General features: G+C 38.6%; 1 protein-coding gene across 1 annotated transcript in view; it reads right to left on the minus strand.

Moving 5' to 3' along the window:
• The window catches only part of robo1 (roundabout, axon guidance receptor, homolog 1 (Drosophila)), a 287,956-nt gene that overhangs the window by 25,474 nt on the left and 242,906 nt on the right, over positions 1 to 19,576 (minus strand). Inside the window, 11 exon segments of the mRNA XM_063016378.1 lie at positions 176 to 410; positions 5,254 to 5,375; positions 5,956 to 6,122; positions 6,838 to 7,006; positions 7,235 to 7,316; positions 9,341 to 9,543; positions 11,911 to 12,082; positions 13,647 to 13,771; positions 16,685 to 16,812; positions 17,093 to 17,231; positions 19,237 to 19,357. Coding sequence (XP_062872448.1) covers positions 176 to 410; positions 5,254 to 5,375; positions 5,956 to 6,122; positions 6,838 to 7,006; positions 7,235 to 7,316; positions 9,341 to 9,543; positions 11,911 to 12,082; positions 13,647 to 13,771; positions 16,685 to 16,812; positions 17,093 to 17,231; positions 19,237 to 19,357 — 1,663 coding nt within the window.

The raw sequence follows: 19,576 nt of genomic DNA on the forward strand, positions 1-19,576 counted from the left end.
CATTAAAACAAATCAGGATGACAAGGTGTGAAAGTAATCTGGTATAGACTGAAACATTTTAATTTCAGTAAAACCTTCAGTATTAAGTCTTAAATAAGAGCAAACAAAGGGCGAGAGTACTGAAATGAACACAAATGACCGTACAGACAGTCTCAGACAGACGGGCAGCCCTTACCTTCCTCATGTGTCTTTCCCACTTTAATGTCGCTGTCTGTTCCCTGGAACTCGTTAAAGAAGGGACGCACTTTGAACTCATACGTCGTGCCTTTGCGAAGCTGCGGGATGACCGCCGAGTACTCAGCCGGACTCTTGACCTCAAACAAGGACCAGTCGCTCCGAGTCTGTCCCATCTCTGAGGATACGCGGTACATCACCTTATAGCCCTGCATATACTGAGACTGCTGCTCCACCTGTACACACAACACAAACATGTGCATTTATTACGCTAAATTATTTATCATGGAAAGATAAAAATATACAGATATATAATTATATATCTATAATTAAAGGGAAACTTTGCTTTCATATGCTTTGATAATGTAATAAAACAGCATTTGTGTTAAATCATCAGCATGGTCCACATTTATTATTCCTCTATAGACAGTTTTTATTTTTAAGATTATCTACGAACAGAAGAAGACATTTTCACAACACAGCACAGTGATAAAAACACAGCCTATAAAACTGTATTTGATCTATAGAGCATAATATAAATAAAAGTACTATTTTTGTAACAGGCACTGAAGTGTTTCTGACAGATTTTAGTACTAAATATTTTCATTTCATTTTCATGTTTTACCACTGCTTTATTCTGGAATCACTGGGCGCAGTGCAGTAACAGGATGTCAATCCATCAAATGTCTGACTTAATCATGTCTGTGTAGACACTCCACCAGCTGATAGCACCATGACAGATTTGAAGCCTGGAGTCCCGGAGGAAGCGAGCTCACATAATTAACCACTGCACTACCTGAGCGCTGGGTACTGAATATAACCCCCTATATATGTCTATGTTTAGATTCCTGCCTTGTCTGTTTTTTTCCAATCACGGGATAATATTTAGACAGCACCGCTGAGATGTGAAAATAGACCGCTGCGCCACTCGAGCACCTGCTAGGGAACGGTTTCATCCTGATTCAGGCCCTATAGAAAATGTTCACGTTTATGTACATTTCTTATCACACCTCAATAAGCTTACAATCATGCACTGAATTAAGTCAAGTGTGTTGGGATCTGAAATGGAACAAGACAGAGCCGGAGCACTAAGAACTGGCATAAAGTCCTGCAATGTAAAGATCAATCAGTTGGTGGTTGAGGTGTAGCATTTCTAAACCTGTAGCTATTTTAAAGCCGCAAGTACATTTGAAGCACTTACACTATACCCACTACCAGCTCTAAAACTGGCAGCCATCTGGTGGCCAGAAGCTACTTGGGCTGTACTGAATTGGCAGATAATCGTTTGTGCTTGTTTCCAGCAATGGCCAGAGCTCTTTGAGCTAACCACAAACATGAGAGCTAAGCCCCAGGCATTTTTTCCTTTGCTTCTGCCTACTCTGAGTGGAAGCTAGCACGCTACACAGCAGTAGCTTGCGGCTAGGACTGCACTATGCTAAGCTGTTTGAGCTGGAGACACACACTGTCTCAGTGTAAAACTTTTAAATCAGAACTGTTGAATTTTACTCCTGTACTTGGCCTAGATTGTTCAACCAGTTTTACTTTACAGATCACTTGGTATTGTGACATTATGTGTAGTAGCATACAACTTCGCTGTGTGACTGAAACAGTCACTATACTAAAGTTAAAGAACCTTTTTAAGCAAGTATATGCTGAGACATGCCCTGTTCCTTATTTTCAAAAATGCTACAGCTATTATTATAGTGCACTTGCTGTTAATACACAAAAATTAGCACATATATATGCAGATAATCCAATGTACAGGCCTATTTTGTAGCATTTGTGAGCTGATGATAGTTACTCGTACTCCATGGGCTGAATGCAGCAGATTTAAAGACCTGAGTAACTAATAAAGGCCAAATTGTTAAGATCAAATGATTATGTTGAAGTATTTCTGAAACAGTGATGGTCTGCTCACAGACAGCCATGGTGAGTGCCCACCAGCAGTGTTCTGAAAAGGGACAAGTCACAAACCGCTGATCTTATGGTTGCCACTGACACATTTATCCTGGCCTTCATCAGATCATCTGGTAGGTCTTTTGCAGTAACATGAGGGTATTTCTTCAGTGTCCTCATGTGCACCATAAGTTTCCTTGAGCAAGGCCCTTAACCCTGTCTGCTCCAGGGGCACCCTACGATGGCTGACCCTGCGCTCTGACCCCAGCTTCCAAACAAGCTGGGATATGCGAAGAAAGAATTTCATTGTACTGTACATCTGTATATGTATATATGACAAATAAAGTATATCTTCTTTTAAACTTCTGGACAATATTCAGTCATTTATTTTCATTTTCGGCATTTAGCAAACGCTTTTATCCAAAGCGACTTACAGTACTGTGATAGTATATATTGTTAAAGCAATAAGCCACGAGAGACCGTGCGTTACTGCGATTTTATCATGGGGAAGGTTGTTTTTTAAAACTTCTTTCCCCGTAATAAAATCATAGCAGTAACGCACGGTCTCGAGTGGCTTATTGCTTTTATAAAACGGTGGTGAACATAAAATATAATAAAATACAACAATGTTCAATTTACAAATGTTTTTATTTACAAAAACACTTACAATAAAGCATTCTTCCGCGACCCCAGGTAGTTCGTTAACAGTGTTGCTAGGCAACATTGAGGGCGAACATAACATTCACTTTTTCTTTTCAGTGGCGTATTAATATGGAATGATGTGAGGTGGTCATAGGTGTGCGTTTATCGTGGATTTTACAACGGCTTCGAACGCGGCTCAGCCAATCAGATTTTAGGACCGGAACTATCCGTTTTATAACTAAGCAATTGAAGGTTACGGGCCTTGCTCATGGGCCCAACAGTGGCAACCTGGCAGTGGTGGGGCTTGAACCAGCAATCTTTTGATTACTAGTCCAGTACCTTAACCTCTAGGCTACAACTGCCCGATATACTTCCAGTAGTGTCTCTAGGAATAATCAAGATTTTGGAAATCTTATACCCATTTCCCTTTTGGGTGCAAAAAATTATCTACCCCTCTCGGCATATGGTGACAGGTTGTTAGTTTTCATCATGGTTCCAACACACCTTAAACACTTGATCTCTGTGTAGTGTTTGTATAACACATCACAGCTAAAGCAAATGAGGATTGGTTGTAGAGTTTCCAATGGTTCAATCATGTTGTAACCACACTTCAGGTTATACAGACTATGTAGGGGTTGTATAATGACATGACAGTTTTACCAAAACATCCCACTAGTCTCAGATACTATGTCATTCATTTTCTTTGTTCATTTGCTGTATCATAATAATGTCAAAACATACTACAGTAATTCTTTAAAATAAAGAAAGAACAAGAGAGAATATTTAACTATGTTTATGCTTGACATACTGATTTAGGGTCTTTTTGACATGATTCAGAAGCCCTGAAGCTGTTACAGAAACATGAGAGTGGGATCTCCACCATCTGGTTCTAATGCTAAGAGAACAGTGCTGGCTTGTAAAGAGTTTAATGCTCTCTTGATCCAACCCAATAAAAGCTGTCGTCTCAGCTGCAACTCATTAAGCACTCAAAAAGTGTGAATGCTCCGAAATGCAGACACGAAGAAACCAGCGCTCACGTATGTGTTCGAGACATACTTAATAAACAGGTCAGACGAGACGTGAGACACTACGGCACATTGAGCACATTTCCTCCACAGTGTAAAGTTATTGCACATTTGAATGCATTATTTACTCTCAGTCTCACTGAAAGTGAGGAAGGCAGACAGAAGTAGGTTGCATAAGAAAAAAAACCCTCTGAAATGTGGTAAACACCTCTGGTTTTATATGATATGACATGTTGACACAGCACAGCTTTCCAAATACAAGTGTATGCCCCAAAGAGCTATTAACTAGAAAAACAACCACAAATATCCATTAGCTTTTTTTAATAACTACTATTTATTATACAGAATTATCCACTCCTGCCAAAATATATTAAGGATTATTGAGACACATGCCTTCATTTATTAGCACTGACATCATTAAACCATTTGGAAAATGTCACTAGTGCACAGGCTGTGTAATCCGACAGTGGCTGTTAAATAAAATTATAAGTGAACAAACTTTCTGAGGACGAAAGAGTCCTAATAGATAATAGATTACTTTAGCATTCGAATAGAAGGCAAAGAATGAAATAAATGGGAATAAAATTAAGTATATTTATTTTGCTATAAATAACATCCACCGTATAACAATTAACTTGGGATAGAAAGAAGGACTTTACACATACACTGATCAGCCATAACATTAAAACCACCTCCTTGTTTCTACACTCCTTGTTGTCCATTTTATCAGCTCCATGTACCATATAGAAGCACTTTGTAGTTCTACAATTACTGACTTTAATCCACCTGTTTCTCTGCATGCTTTGTTAGCCCCCTTTCACCCTGTTCTTCAATGGTCAGGACCCCCACAGGACCACCACAGAGCAGGTATTATTTAGGTGGTGGATCATTCTCAGCACTGCAGTGACACTGACATGGTGGTGGTGTGTTAGTGTGTGTTGTGCTGGTATGAGTGGATCAGACACAGCAATGCTGCTGGAGTTTTTAAATACCGTGTCCACTCACTGTCCACTCTATTAGACACTCCTACCTAGTTGGTCCACCTTGTAGATGTAAAGTCAGAGACGATCGCTCATCTATTGCTGCTGTTTGAGTCGGTCATCTTCTAGACCTTCATCAGTGGTCACAGGACGCTACCCACGGTTACAATTAAAATATAGGCATGTTGTTTTCTCATCTGTTCATAATGCTGGATTCAAAATAACAAGCCTAACAAGTGTATTTTTTAAATTTGTAGACTTAATGTTTCAGACTTAATCAAGACTTAATCCTGGTCAGGATTGCACTAGAATTTGCCTAGTCTGTAAAACTTCTTAACACATTTTGAGAGCTTTTGTGAAATAGGATTACTGACTTAAATGATGAAGAGTAAATAACAGAACAGGAACACAACCATGATCATAACAAAAATCAGACTTATTGATTAATCAACATCACCAAACAACTAGCTGCTGGATAAGAAGTGAATCATTTAGCCCCCTGCTTAGGACTGAATAGATAGTAAAGCAGTACTTACAGTCCACTGCACTCGAATAGATGATGAGGAGAGGATGGTGGGATTGTGGAGGTGAATAACAACATCCCCCAGTTCCCTTTGGATCTGTCCGTGCTCCACTCCCTGACTAGTCGGAAGAATGTCTACATGTATAAACAAAATCAGTACGTTACTTCTAGTCATCACAATATATATATATATATATATATATACATATTATTTATAAAGCTTTGTGTACACATCATATATGTTTATATAAACTGTATGGCCAAGAGTATTTGGACACCTGACCATGAGCTCGTTGGACATCCCATTCCAAAAACAAATGGTAGTAAAATAGAGTGACCTCTGTGTCTATCTTTTAAACTACAGTATAACAAGGAAAACTGGGGGAATTTGTGCCTATTCAGTCACAAGAGCATTTGTATGGCTGGGTACTGATGTTGGTCAAGAAAGTCTCAGCTGATGTTCCAGTTCTTTCCAAACCTGTTCAGTTGGCTTTTTCATGTTTTTATGGACCTTGCTTTGTGCACAGGCACACAAGAAAGAGCCTTCCCTAAACTGTTGCTACAAATTTGGAAGCATATAATTCATAAATGTGATAGTTTACTGAGTTATTACACCTGTTAGCAATTGTTGCGTTTAAAACACATGAATTGAGAAATGAGAAGGGCTGTCCCAATACTTTTGTCCACACAGTGTAGCTTTGTAGTATCCACTCACCCTGAGTTTTAACAGCATCGCTGACGGGGCTCGGGTCACTCAAGCCATATGCATTCGCTGCTCTGACCAGGAAAAGATAGACTGCGCTGGGTTTGAGGCCCTTCAGGGTGTAGCTTTCCATCCTCACATGCTCTGCCAGTGTTTGCCAGCTGCTGCCTGATGCATGGCTAAAGAGAAACACCATGCTGCACATTTAACACTACCGAACACACCTGGCACAGTAACACTATCAAAACAGTTTGGTCAGGTCTAGCATAAATAGGTTTACAAGTTATAATAATTAAAGGTGTAGTCAGCAAAATCTGTTGGGAGTTCCCTTGAAAAACACACACACACATACACACACACATGTTCTGTCCAGGCCAGTGGTTCTCATATTTTTATTTTTAGAGCTCTGATTGAATCAAAAGTTCCAAGAACCACCTAAAAGTTCAGTATGTACAGTAAGTACTTTCCATTTCAGTGAGTTTAGGAGGGGAATGTCAGTTCTTCCACCAGTACTTCCACCACAGTACTGTGAGAGAAAGACTGGTCGAGTTAGATGCTAAGACAGGATTGTGGGGCTTTTTGAATTGGTGGGTATAAGAATTTTTGACTAAATTGTGTTACAACATGATAAATGAAAGAGGTTTTGAGAGAATGATGTATTAATACTTGCAACAACTGGCCAGAGTCCTGCAAAAATTGTTAGGAATATTACATTTAAAAGTGTCTCAAATGCATCTTGTGTGCATTTGCACCTGCACATTTGATGTCTATCCTTAATACTTAAAATGCATAAAATTAAAGTGGAACATCCTTTATGTTGGTGATTTTATAATAGCGGATGATACGCCCATCTCTACAGTACAAAAAGCAACATTGGTCATAACAATATGTTACCTGAAGGCCTCAATAATGTATGAGGTAGGGGTCGCTCCGGAGTGAAGATCAGGCTTCCAGGACAGAGACACTGTGGTCCGAGTGACATCAGTGACTTCAGGTTTGGATGGTGGGCTTGGAATCAGGTTGGGGTCGGTCGGTCTGCCAGGCTGCACTGCAATACCGTACTCTGAAACAGAGTAAAGAGAAGGTGAAAAACAATGTAAAAAAAACCTGCAAAAAAACAAGAAGTCACTGGAGAGGAAAAGTGTCTCCGTTAATGCTCTCTCACATCTTGTCTGACTCATAAAAGAGTAAGACAAGCAATTACTGAGCCAATTCAACTTCAATTTTACTCTTATTTCTCTTCACTCAGTCAATTTCAATCTCCTATTTCTTGTGTGTTAGCCATCAGCACCTTGAACCTCCAAGTAGGCCTTCCGTGACGCCTCTCCACTGGGGCTGGATGCTACACATGTGTACATCCCTGTATCTCCAAGCTGGGGAAAAGAGAAAGAGAGACATGATATTTATTTATTTATTTCATATTTTCTCCATTTTTATCATGGATTTGTCTTTCTTAATGTATGTGAAATGGATATATGGACAGACAGCCAGGAAGACTGAGACAGGCTGAGACAAAGAGACTGTTAGACAAATAGATAGACAGTCAGATCCTGTTTTGTGTTTTTTTCCATAATGATGGGATTAATGGTATTTACAACTGTTTAGTAGACACAGTTATCGAAAGTGACTTTCAATTCTAACTTACTACAATTCAAGCAACTGATGATTAAGGGTCTTGCTCAGAAGTCCAATAGTAGCAACTTGGCAACAAACCAGCAACCTTCTAATCACTAGTCCAGTACTCTAACCTCTGAGCTACCACTACCCTGTTATTATTATTACTTTTAAAGAAATTAAAGAAAGTGATACAAGCTCTGCATGAAATAAATCATTTTAGAAAAGCAGTTCACATCAGAGAGATTGTGCAGCTGTACAGTACAGATTTACTTTGTTGAGTAAATATAATGTTAACATGAAAAGGAGCTTTTTTCATCTAGACGCGTCAGTTTGAAAGTGATAACAGACACACTGAGGATACGGGAAAGCGAGCAGGAACTAAAGAAAATGTTAGGATAAAAAGATGATGAAGGCTGCACATCTTCATCTGCAGCTGCGGTGCTATCTGTTGAATACATGACAGGCTCATTACTGCAGACTGCCTGAGGTTAAAGTCTTTCACTGTCCCCCTCTCTCCCCCCGTCTCTCTCTCAGGGATGCCATTGAGTGAGACGTCTCTATTAATTAAAAACACATTCTGAGAACGCGTTCTGAAATGACCAATGACCCCTTCACAGTGAAAATGCAGACACCCATATCTGTAAAGTAACAGCCCACGCACCCCCACCCCTTCAGTAAGCGTGTGTCGCCTGATGAATCTGAGTGAGTGACAGCTAGAGAATGTTAGACAGCGTACACAGCAGTTCAAAAACAACTGATTGACAGATCCTGAATACTGGGCTTTTTAAGGGCTAAATAATTATAGTTACATATAATGACACACAGAAGACTAATGGCTGCACTTTTTCTCAGGTTCTTTATTTGGATTATGTAAGGTAAACACCAGCGCTAAATAACTAAATAAAAATATTATCAATGGACCTCTGTAGGACATAAACATAACCACAGAGTTGACACATTTTCATTTTTCAAGAAAAAGATAAAAAAAACTTTTTAGATATAAGATATAGATATAACAGAAGTCTACGAGCAAGTCCCTATGTTAAAAATGCCCTTTGTTTACATGTGCTGCAAATAGGTATCTTCAAACAGTTTATTTTTCACCATTAACAATAACACATGAAATATGAAACTGTTTAGTATGCTTTCGAATCTCCAAGAATATCCAACAAAAAAGTATCTGTCAGCCTCTCTACATCCTAATGCTCATCAAACCCCAGGATCTTTAAATATGCATTAATATGCCATTTGGAAATGCCCTGATGTCGTTCTGCCGTTCTTTAATATTAATCTACATCAGAGTACATTTGTGAAAGTTTAAAAGTCTTGATGGGCATCATAAAATTCTAAGTGATTCATTTAACACACCCTTTAACATCTATAGTTTTATAAAGACAGTTCAAGTACAAAAAACAACATGCTGGTGGGTACCAGGCCCGGTAACTTAATAACTAATAATGCCAGTCCATCGCTGGGCCTCGGCCAACCCCCTCATCTTTAGACACAACCAATCATGACTGTATGTAGACCTCTGAATGGCTGATAGCACAGCTGGCGATCCCAGAGGTAGTGGGCTAGCTGAATTTACTGCTGTGCCACCCAAGTGCTCTCTGATAATTTAGTCATCTAATAATTTAAATATGATATGAATTTAATATTAATATTTCAGAACTGGTAATGGGATGCTTATATATGCTTATAATGCACATGCTTATATATAGTTACATATATGTCTGTAAAACAAGTGGCGTGTAGTGGTGTGATATTGTTTTCACACTACCTTGGCAAAGCGAATTTGCAAAGCACCAGAGTCCAGAATCTTAAAACGGGAGTCATGAGATATCAGCACTCCATCCTTCTTCCACAAAATTGTTGGAGGTGGGGTACCTGTCACCTGGCATCCCAGAACTACTGTCCCATCAAGCGCCACTGTCTGATTAGTGGGGCCCTGGCGGATAACAGGTGGAGGCCTGTCCGAAATGACTAGGGAGAAGAGAAAGAATGTAATAAAGTTATAATAGAATAATCTATTCAGAGGTTGTTACAACCAAACATACACTAACCAACACTAATGTGTTGGGAAATTAAGATAAATGCAGAAGAGAGGTGTGTGGGTGTGTGTGTGTGTGTGTGTGTGCGAGCATGAAACAAAGACAGAAATAAGTGATGGAAGCCAATTTTTTCAACTGGAAGCAATTTTGCAACCACTCAGCAGCAGTACTTGAGCGATGCCAAATGAAAGAAAGGCAATTAATACTGCTGACATTCCAATGCCAAGCTCTTTAAAAATGTATACAGAACAACTGTGCAGAACATTTTCTCACATTTCCTCACTGAAACATGCATATTAATATAGCAAAATCCATAACAAATAAAGATCCTTTGATCAAACACAATCATTAATCATTAATCACTATTGCTGCTGTGACAGCTCGATGGTAAAATGCACTCAGTGGGACCTTTGATGGAGATAAACCACTAGATGACTGTTACAGGGAGAGCCCGACATACAAACACAGGAAGGCACACACACACACACACACACTCACACACACGGTGTAATTACTGAAACATCAGGCCAGTGACCTGTAATTAGGAGTAGTGCCTGCAGTAAGAGAGGAGCCGCAAACAGGAGCTTCTCTTTCAAAAACACAATAACTGTTATTACAGCAAGACAGCTGAGTGAACCATTCCTGAAAAGTCCTTTATGTTCACTAAGTTCTGACTGTTAAAACGTGCATATGTGGGGAAACACCTGAAGATGCAGGCAGTGGGTGGAGGTATACACTTAAATGTCGACAAGCATTCAATCAATAAACTCTCAAGAGTTAAAAGATACCACCTGAGTGGTTTTTTTTACCAACCTGTAACTTGTAATTCCAACTGAAACAACCTCCTGCCCAGCAATAACAACACTTATCTACTATTAAGATGAACACTGGGAGTAAATGAAACTTCCCAGACTAATTAACACAATCCATAAGCTTATGAAACCTAATGAAGCTGTAAAATACCCACCGCTGTATTGTTATAAATAATGAAAGTGATGTTGTACCCCCGACCTACATTAGCTGCAGGTTAACTGAAAAACTTGCTAGGAGACAGCTAAAAGAAACACATACAAACATATTTAAAAAAGCAACCTCAAAGTTTGCAAGAATTGTTTGAGAGTAAAAGGAAAATTATTTGTATGACGGTGTTTATATGCTACTGCTGAAAATTTTATTTTGTTAAATAAAATTATAAATCAAGAATAAAATCATTTGTTAAGTAAAATCATAATATTTAGGAAATAAAGTCATTTGTTTTTTAAATAAAACAGTCCTAAGAATAAAGTCATTTTTAACAATAAAAAGTAAAATTTTAAGAAACAAGTTAAATATTTTAAATAAAATCGTAATAATTTAAGTATAAAGTCTCAATAGTTTAATAATGAAGACATAAAGTTAAGGCGGCAAGGTGGCTAAATGGGTAGCACTGTCGCCTCACAGCAAGAAGGTCCTGGGTTCGATCCACAGGTGGGTCCTTTCTGTGTGGAGTTTGCATGTTCTCCCCATGTCCGTGTGGGTTTCCTCCGGGTGCTCAAAAACGCAGTCCAAAGACGTGCAAGTGAGGTTGGAGACACTAAATTGTCCAGGACTGTATAAGCTTATGAACTGATGAATCTTGTGTAATGAGTAACTACTGTTTCTGTCATGAATGTAACCAAAGTGTAAAACATAAAGTTAAAAGAAAAATGTCAAGGATGTTTCGAGGATGAAACAGTCTAATGGTAGGGGGCTGCCAGTTAAAAGAAACAAGGATGAAAAGGAGCATCTTGGCTCCCCACAGAGAATTTCTTTATTTGTCATTTTAACATGAGGAAATTGCTACTTTCCTATTGCACATCATTTGGACATATGTTTTTCTTGTTAATGATGCCACTTTAATGTTGTAATTTCCAAAATATTATGATTTTATTAAAAAGTATGTCTTTCATTATTATTTTTCTTTTTTTTAACAGTAGCCCCAAAATGCTGTTGTAAATTTGTGCTCTCATATGCGGTGTAATATGGAATGATGTTTATTTATTGATTTATTATTGATTTTATTTCCAATCAGAATCTCACGTTTAACAAACTCTGAATGTTCTAAAATATCTAGAAATATAAAATAGAATGTAATTAATTTCGAAAATGATGGTTTATTAAAGGCTGAACAATCACCCTGATTGGTCTATAGATCCTGAATATGAGTAAGAGTGAAAAAAGCACTGCAGTAGTGGCTGTGTGAAAGATAGAAACTGGTCTGATTGATGAAATGCTTGTTCTAGTCAGTATCTATCACAGTGTAGCTATGACATGTACATACTGTCCGTGACTTCCAGCAGAGCTTTAGTGATCACACTGCCTGCTATGTTGAGTGCCTGGCAGCTGTAGTAACCAGAGTCACCACGTTCCACTCCAGTGATGGTCAGATCGCCCGTCTGAGAGACTGAAAAACGACTGGAGAACTGGGTCGGCTGAGAGGAGAACAGCAGGTTCTGCAGCAATCACAAAAACACAAACAATGGTACTGTAAGGGTAAAAACATTAGCTGTAAGAGTTGTTAAAGCATAAAGGATATTCACACTGCGGAAATCAAAATCTGATTTAGATAAAGATTAAAGTTTAACAAATGGATTAATTATTAATGCACAATAATCGAACATCAACAAAATCAATAAATTATATAATATGGCAAACACTAAAAATGCAAAAAATACAAACAGCCTAGTAGATTTTAATATTAGCATAAGAACTTTCTGAGCTTTATTGCTTTAAGAGATCAGCAGTTATGCAGTGTTAAACCATAAAGGGTTTTAAATGTCGTAAATAGAATTTTGTCATCAATATAACTCCAAGCATTCAGCTACAAAAAAATAAACTCTACTACAAAACAGAGCTACAACACTTTACACCCATATTAACACCCCTATTAACTAAAGCTGCTGTGTTTAGAATATTCCTGAACTGCATTATGGTTGATGTTAAACGTGTGTAATGGTTGTCGTGTCGGGCTGCCTGCAGCAGTGTGTGTGTTCTGACTGAACCTGAAATGTGTTTAATAAGCACAGCTGGGGTTGTAACAGTGACTTCTCTATAAATCTATCTTACAACAGGAGGCTGTGCCCCGAGCTTATTATTAAAGCACAATAAATCGCTGGGAAAAAAGGGAGCAAATGAAAGCAGACCAGAGTAAAAACCATTAAACACTTGATTTTATAATAAATGATTTTATTATGTAACAACATAAAATTCTCATTTTGGCATTTTATAATTTGAAATCTAGTTCTAAAAACAGATTACACCGTTGAATACAACTACACTTAAAAAAGGATGTTATAAAAAATAATGCCAGGACTATTTAACAGTACATCAGCATTTTATTTCAAGCTATATTTTGATTTTTTTTTTTTTTTTTTTTTTTTCAAGCCTCATAAGTTCACATTAATTAAACTTTGTGCAATTAATCTGGGACACCAAATCAAACAACTGAGTAACATCACTGCTGAGTGTTTTGGTAGCGGCAGAATCCTAATGCAGTTATTCCTGCAGAGTAGAGTAGTTATTCCTGCCAACCTGCCTGTTAGCTATGCTAATGTAGCACTAGTAAGTAGTAATGGGCACAAAAAACACATTACCAGTGTAATGTCCAGAATTCTGATCATATGAGAATCATGTTGTCATGTTGTTATAAAATTAATTATAGTCAGGTTACCTAAAATAATCATTACTGCCGATGCACCCACTTTTGGCTGCGTTATACGTAAACATAATGTACTTTTCACAAATACAATATTTAGATGTATTAAGAAATGAGTCTTAGCCAGCCAGGTGCCAAATGTCTAGTGAAAATGCTTATAATTTAAGGAAGATTCTAATGTATTTTTTACCACCTGATCAGTCACAGCTAATCATGTCTATATGTAGATGCCCGAGTGGCCTGATAGCATCGTTTGGAATTCGTACCCTGCACCCAGTGGTAGTGAGCTAGCGTAATATACTGCTGTACCACCCAAGCACTTAGGAATGACTTATGGAAATCTAAATATCCTCATTTCTTACCTGGCTGCCTTCTCTCTGCCAGAAGATGGCTGGTTGGGGGCTGCCCGTCGCCTCACACTGAAAAGTCACAGTTCGTCCCAGTCCAACCACCTGATTTCTTGGCCGCACAACAAATAATGGAGGCACTGCAAGTGTGCACAAGAGTGCATGTGTTAATCACTGATACAGTGTAAATAATGATACAGTGTAAATGTCAACACTGTAGTAATAAATATGTTGAATATACACTTTACATTTCTCACTGATAACTGAGGATTGCTTTTACTGCTGAGGCTGAATAAAGGAAAAGCCGTCTACCTCCTGAATTAAGAGGATGAACGGGTGTAAAAAATGTAAATGAAGTGAAGCTGGTGTGACCCTCCCAGTTGTTTCATTTGCATGGGCAAGGGCACAGAGCGATAACATTTCCACTAAAATAGGGAATAAATTTTGGCCATCTGTCCCAGGCTGACACTGTAATGGAGCCAGGTGGGTGTGGAACGCTGACTTTTCATGCATTTTAATGACAAACCCCATTTTTATCCCATTCTATTGTGGGATTAGCAGTGTTGATTGGGTGCTGCTTTAAACAAAGCGTGGTTCTTTAATGTTTATGAGCATGTGCAAGACTAGTTTCTGTGCCGATAGGGAGTGTAGATGCTAATAAATATCGACAAGATATATCCACACCTGCAGTATTGACCACACACTGCCTTGCTTTACAGTCCATGTCCAGCACAACCTTAAAGCTAAGCAATAAGCAATGAAACTCCATTTCCTACATTACCTTGAACGCTCGGATCAAGCATTAGTTTTACCCGAGCATGCTGGGCTGTCACTGCTGCCTGCGACAACCGAGACAAGCAGAGCAGACATGCTGATTGGTGGAAGGATGGAAGGTGGATGGATGGCGCTTCTGACAACGTCCTCTCGCTGTCAGTAAGAGCAGTGAATATGCGGTGACAGATGACATTGCAACTTACCCGACATAACTGAAAAAGGACAGAAACACAAACAAAAAAGAAAAGAAAAAAACACATGATAGATGAAATAAATCATAATTTTCATGAAGCTAAATGTGACAAATGGACAAAATTCATTAAAAAATTAATACATTTATGCATCTTGGAAAGTAATGACAACCACTCATATGTGAAGACACACAAACATGAAACATTTAGTGCATATAATAAACATCTAATAAAGAACCAAATAACCATCAACTTCTTATGTAAGAAGCATTTAAAGAGGAAACATTTGAGAGCACGTTAATCAATTTATAAATACAGACATGAAGAGCAGCCCTGTTAATTTCCACATAAATAGGAGTAATTCTCTCGAGCTCTGTTTTGCCAAGACCTACATCTTTGTTCCCCTTTCCACTCCCTCTACATGGTCCATTAACACAATCACTCCCGGGATTTCCCTGACATTCTACTGTGTTCTGAAACAAAAAAAAACTTCCATGGGAAAGACCGAATTGCCAGAAGATGAGAAGACCTCATTTGTAACCCTGCATTATCTTTTCACAGATGATTTTACTTCAGGAACTTTTATCTATGTGTCAGGGTGTAAAATTAATAATGATAAATGTTCAAGTGGTTCTGTGCCCTTCGCATAAACCCAATTGAAAATAACCATGACATGCATCACTCTTCCAGCTGAATTCCCCGTCTGAGATGCATTTTAATTACAAGGTGTTACTGCGAGCACTTGAGCCATCAGAGCTGACATTTTTATAGTTCATAGCTGGCATTCAAGACAGCTTAATATACATGGAAAACAATAATCCACTGATTGCACTTGTAGCGAATCCTCGTAACCAGAGCTGAGTAGGGAAGAGAAAACGCTCAGGGGCTTTAAAGCACAATGTCCACGTTGTTCATCAATGACTTGGCTGGTGTGCTTGTGAAATAGTCGCCTCTAACTGAGCTAAATATTTACACTGGACTTGTCAGTGCTGTAGCTAAAAGCCATTTTTCTTTGTTGTGATTTTACTGTTGAGTACACAGGAGTGACAGACTCACACATCCTAGTGCAATAAAATCTGCTTAAACAACTATAAAACCACAAAAATGTTCCGGTGCAGAGAGTTGTTCAGTTCTGTCTCTAATTGTTGCAGAATGACCTGAAGGCATCTCAGTATTAAATTTAGCTGCTTATGCACCACAACTGGCTTTTCATTATTGCTTATGTAAAAACATCAAGTCTGGCATGAATGAGGAACAAATGAAACAATCTTCTCATAAACAGCAGTTTTTAAATTCATTCTGCCTACATTTGTTCCAGCTGAGATAAAGTCACTAAGCTTTTTTGACAGTAACTTAATTTCAGTGCCATTTCTTCCGGATCTTTTTTTTTTCCTTTGGACCATATTGTTCTCAGAAAAGTTTCACTTCCTGTTGCAGGATTTAACCCTCTGGGCTTTAATGCTATTAGGCAAACTACCTAAACCTCCCACTCTGTGCTTCCGAATCACTGACAGATGCTTCCAGCCTACTTCTTTATGTTCTAGTCTGAGCCTGAAAACTAAGCTTATCTTATTATCAGTTCCTCAGAGGGGAGCCAGAGCACAGTTAAAATTTACGATGCTGATGACTTTTGCAAACATCTTCCTGTTTATATTGGATAGTGGATGTAAATTAGAGGGGGTTTACTAAATGTCATTTATTAAATTGACCACAATAAATACAACAATCTGCCACTGTTTTTTTAGCTGCCAAACATACATATAAATGCTCTTCAAATGCAGTGTATATTTACTAGGCATGTCCTGGGGTAGTTACTTAAAAATGCTCTAGGTATTGCTTAGGAAAGCGTATCGGAAAAATTCAAGTGCTGGGTAGTTAATTTTGGGTAAAATATTTACACCTGGTCCTTTTCTATTAACTATCCTGTCTGATAAGTAAACCTTAATTTTCATCCATTCACTCATTCATTTCCACATTTTACCATTGCTTTATCCTGGTCAGGGTTGCTGTAATTCTGGTTTTGTGCAAACCAAATAATAGTACAAGGCTGTACAACTGTACGATTTACAAAACTGCTTGGGTTAGTACCGTGGACGGTGAGGGCAGCCGTAGCCTCTGTCTTCCCCATCATGTTCTCAGCCAGACAGGTGTAGGAGCCAGCGTCAGCAGAGCTCAGCCTCTTCAGCTTCAGTGTGTTGTCCTCCTTAATCTCAAACCTACAAAAGTTACATAAGATAGATGTTTTAAGAATTGTACATCTAAGGATTTTGAATGACACTGATGCAATGCAAGGAACCATTTCCAGAACTCAAACCTCACTCATTCATACACATACATACCGTCCCCATACTGTTGCCACAAAATTGGAAACATACAGTTGTTTTAAACACCTAGTGTGTGTGGGTGTGGCTAAACAACCTAATGTTAATAAGTAGGAGGGGGAAACACACACACACACACACACACACACGATAGTAGTAAGTCAGTCGGTCATACCTGCCCTTGGGTAATTCTCCGTCCTCTTTCTTCCAGCGGACGGTGGGTACAGGGTCCCCCTGAGCCTCACACCTAAACTCCACACTCTGCTCCACCAGCACTGACTGACTGCTCGGTCTGCGCAGAAAACTTGGTCTCTCTGCACACACACACACACACACACACACACACACACATTACATTACACAATGTAAAGATCGGACCTTTTCTTGTTTGCCAAGACTGTTTTAATAGCTGTGTTAATTCCATGTCCTGGACATACAAACTAAACTTAAAGTCACCCAACACACCTCTTCATTCATGCAATTTTCTCTCCTTTTTGCTGTAATTTTAAATTCTTTAATTATTTATTTATTTTTTAATACTGTGCTTCTAATTTGTTCCTTCCATGCTTTAACATTACCCAAAAAATCAACTGCACTATTAAAAAATCATTACAAAAATACTTTCGTTGCTTAAGGAAAATGTATAATACTGCAAAGTGTGTGTGTGTGTGTGTGTGTGTGTGCGCGCGCAATAAGATCATAAGCAGAAGCATGCTGTTAAGTGGCTTTAAAACAATAAGTGCCATTCTCTACTTGTTCTGAAAACAAGAAAGTAAACTCACAACATCTGGATGGTTTTTAACACTCCCCTGCAGATAAACAAACAGCTGCTGGTGTGTGTATGTGCGAGTACGTGAGAGAGACACTCGACATGTGTCTAAACACTGTTTAAAGCAGAGTTCGGCAAAATGTCAAAATTTACTTGGTACTAAAATGTGTTTTCCTGCTTGAAAATTGTTCTTTTTTTGTAAATATTGACTGGATGTGGAGTGCAGGGATATGGACACAAATAAACCTGCTGCTTTCACTTAAATAAGAACATCATGGACTAATGTGTACAGCTTTTTGCATTAGTTAGTAGAACATCTATCCATTTTTTCAAAATATAGAATAAATAATAAGTTACATTTCTTGGAAATGTTTGTCATTTTGGTTTGTATACACTGTTAACTAAATGGCTAAATTATGGTTGCCTGGCAGGTATCTGTGATTTTTTATTATTATTATATTTTACATTGGGATGCCTTGTGTTAGTCAGATGATTAATTACAGTCCTACACCTGCACACCCAGATCTCTAGCTCTTTCTCCAAACCAATCCATTTATGTAATGGTTATGAGGAACAGAGTTTTTCCATTCTAACCACAGCCTCTTTTGAAGGGTGAAACTCATCACGTCATTAGCGGCACCATTAAAGGAGCAAAAGTGAAATGTGATATGCATTAGGATCAGTGCAAATAATAACACCAGCTTTAAAGAATTAGTCTAGATGACTTTTTATACATTATCTGGTTGTCCAGAATTTTATTGGGTCTGTAAATGAGCATATGTTAATACTATACTTTTCCAGACTTTGTTGATCACTCTGTGCTTCTGACATTGAGGTCTGTTGGACAGTAACCATGACAATAACCATTTGTAACAACCATAAAGAAAAATGTAGAGTGGTGGTAGCTTATCGGTTATACTACTGGACTAGAAATCAGGTCGCTGGTTTAAGCTCCACCACTTCCAGGTTGCTATTGGACCCTTGGAGAGATGACCAATATTTGGCTTTGCTATAACGTTCCTTATAGACAAAAGGACAATAAATGGACAATAAATGCAGTTCATTTAGTCATTAACTATTAACACCATCTAGTTTAAAGACTCTCTTTTTTAAATGATGATATAACTGGAGAAACTTTTCAAACCAGTTTTCCTCCCAATCTAGTCATATTCAATTACCTAATTTGTATTTTCAACGTCACTGCTGATCTAGGAGAGCCGAAATCATCACACGCCAACCAACGGCACATGGCAATACCTTTAACTCCTTCTTTTCACCCACACGAGGCGGATTCGTATGAGGAGTCAAACACCGATCCCCATAATCCCATCTCTCATTGTGCAGATGCCATCAATCAGCCAGCAAAGGTCATAATTGCAGCAGTTATGAGGAATCCCCTCTGACACGCCCACCCTCGGCCAAGTCATTCATTGACCGTACAGGAGCCTAGAGTTTGAGCTCTGGTTTGCGGACATGTTTAACCGTTCCAACACCGGGGTGCCCTCTCTGAACTATGATTATAATTATTATTTTTATCAACTTCCACATACCAAGTACAGTCAGCTCAGCGACCTCACTCTCCCGTTCACCCATCATGTTGGTTCCCACACACACATACTTCCCGGCATCGCTCTTCCTGGTGTTGGTGATCATTAGCTTTCCACCTCGGATCTGCACATCGGAGAAAAAAAATGAATTAAAAACAATAAAAATTTCAAATTAAAAGCAGTTTAGGACAATTAAAATCAAGATTTTTGACATGACTAAATTGCTGTATCTGTGTGTGTGTGAGTGTGTGTGCGTGTGTGGTTTAGCTTCTATATTCCCAAAGATCTGATTACAGGTCAGGGGGCCCTGCTTTGTTCTGAAGCACTCATGAGGGCACTCCTT

This window comes from Trichomycterus rosablanca, chromosome 20 (genome assembly GCF_030014385.1).
Source record: "Trichomycterus rosablanca isolate fTriRos1 chromosome 20, fTriRos1.hap1, whole genome shotgun sequence".
Lineage (NCBI taxonomy): Eukaryota > Metazoa > Chordata > Actinopteri > Siluriformes > Trichomycteridae > Trichomycterus > Trichomycterus rosablanca.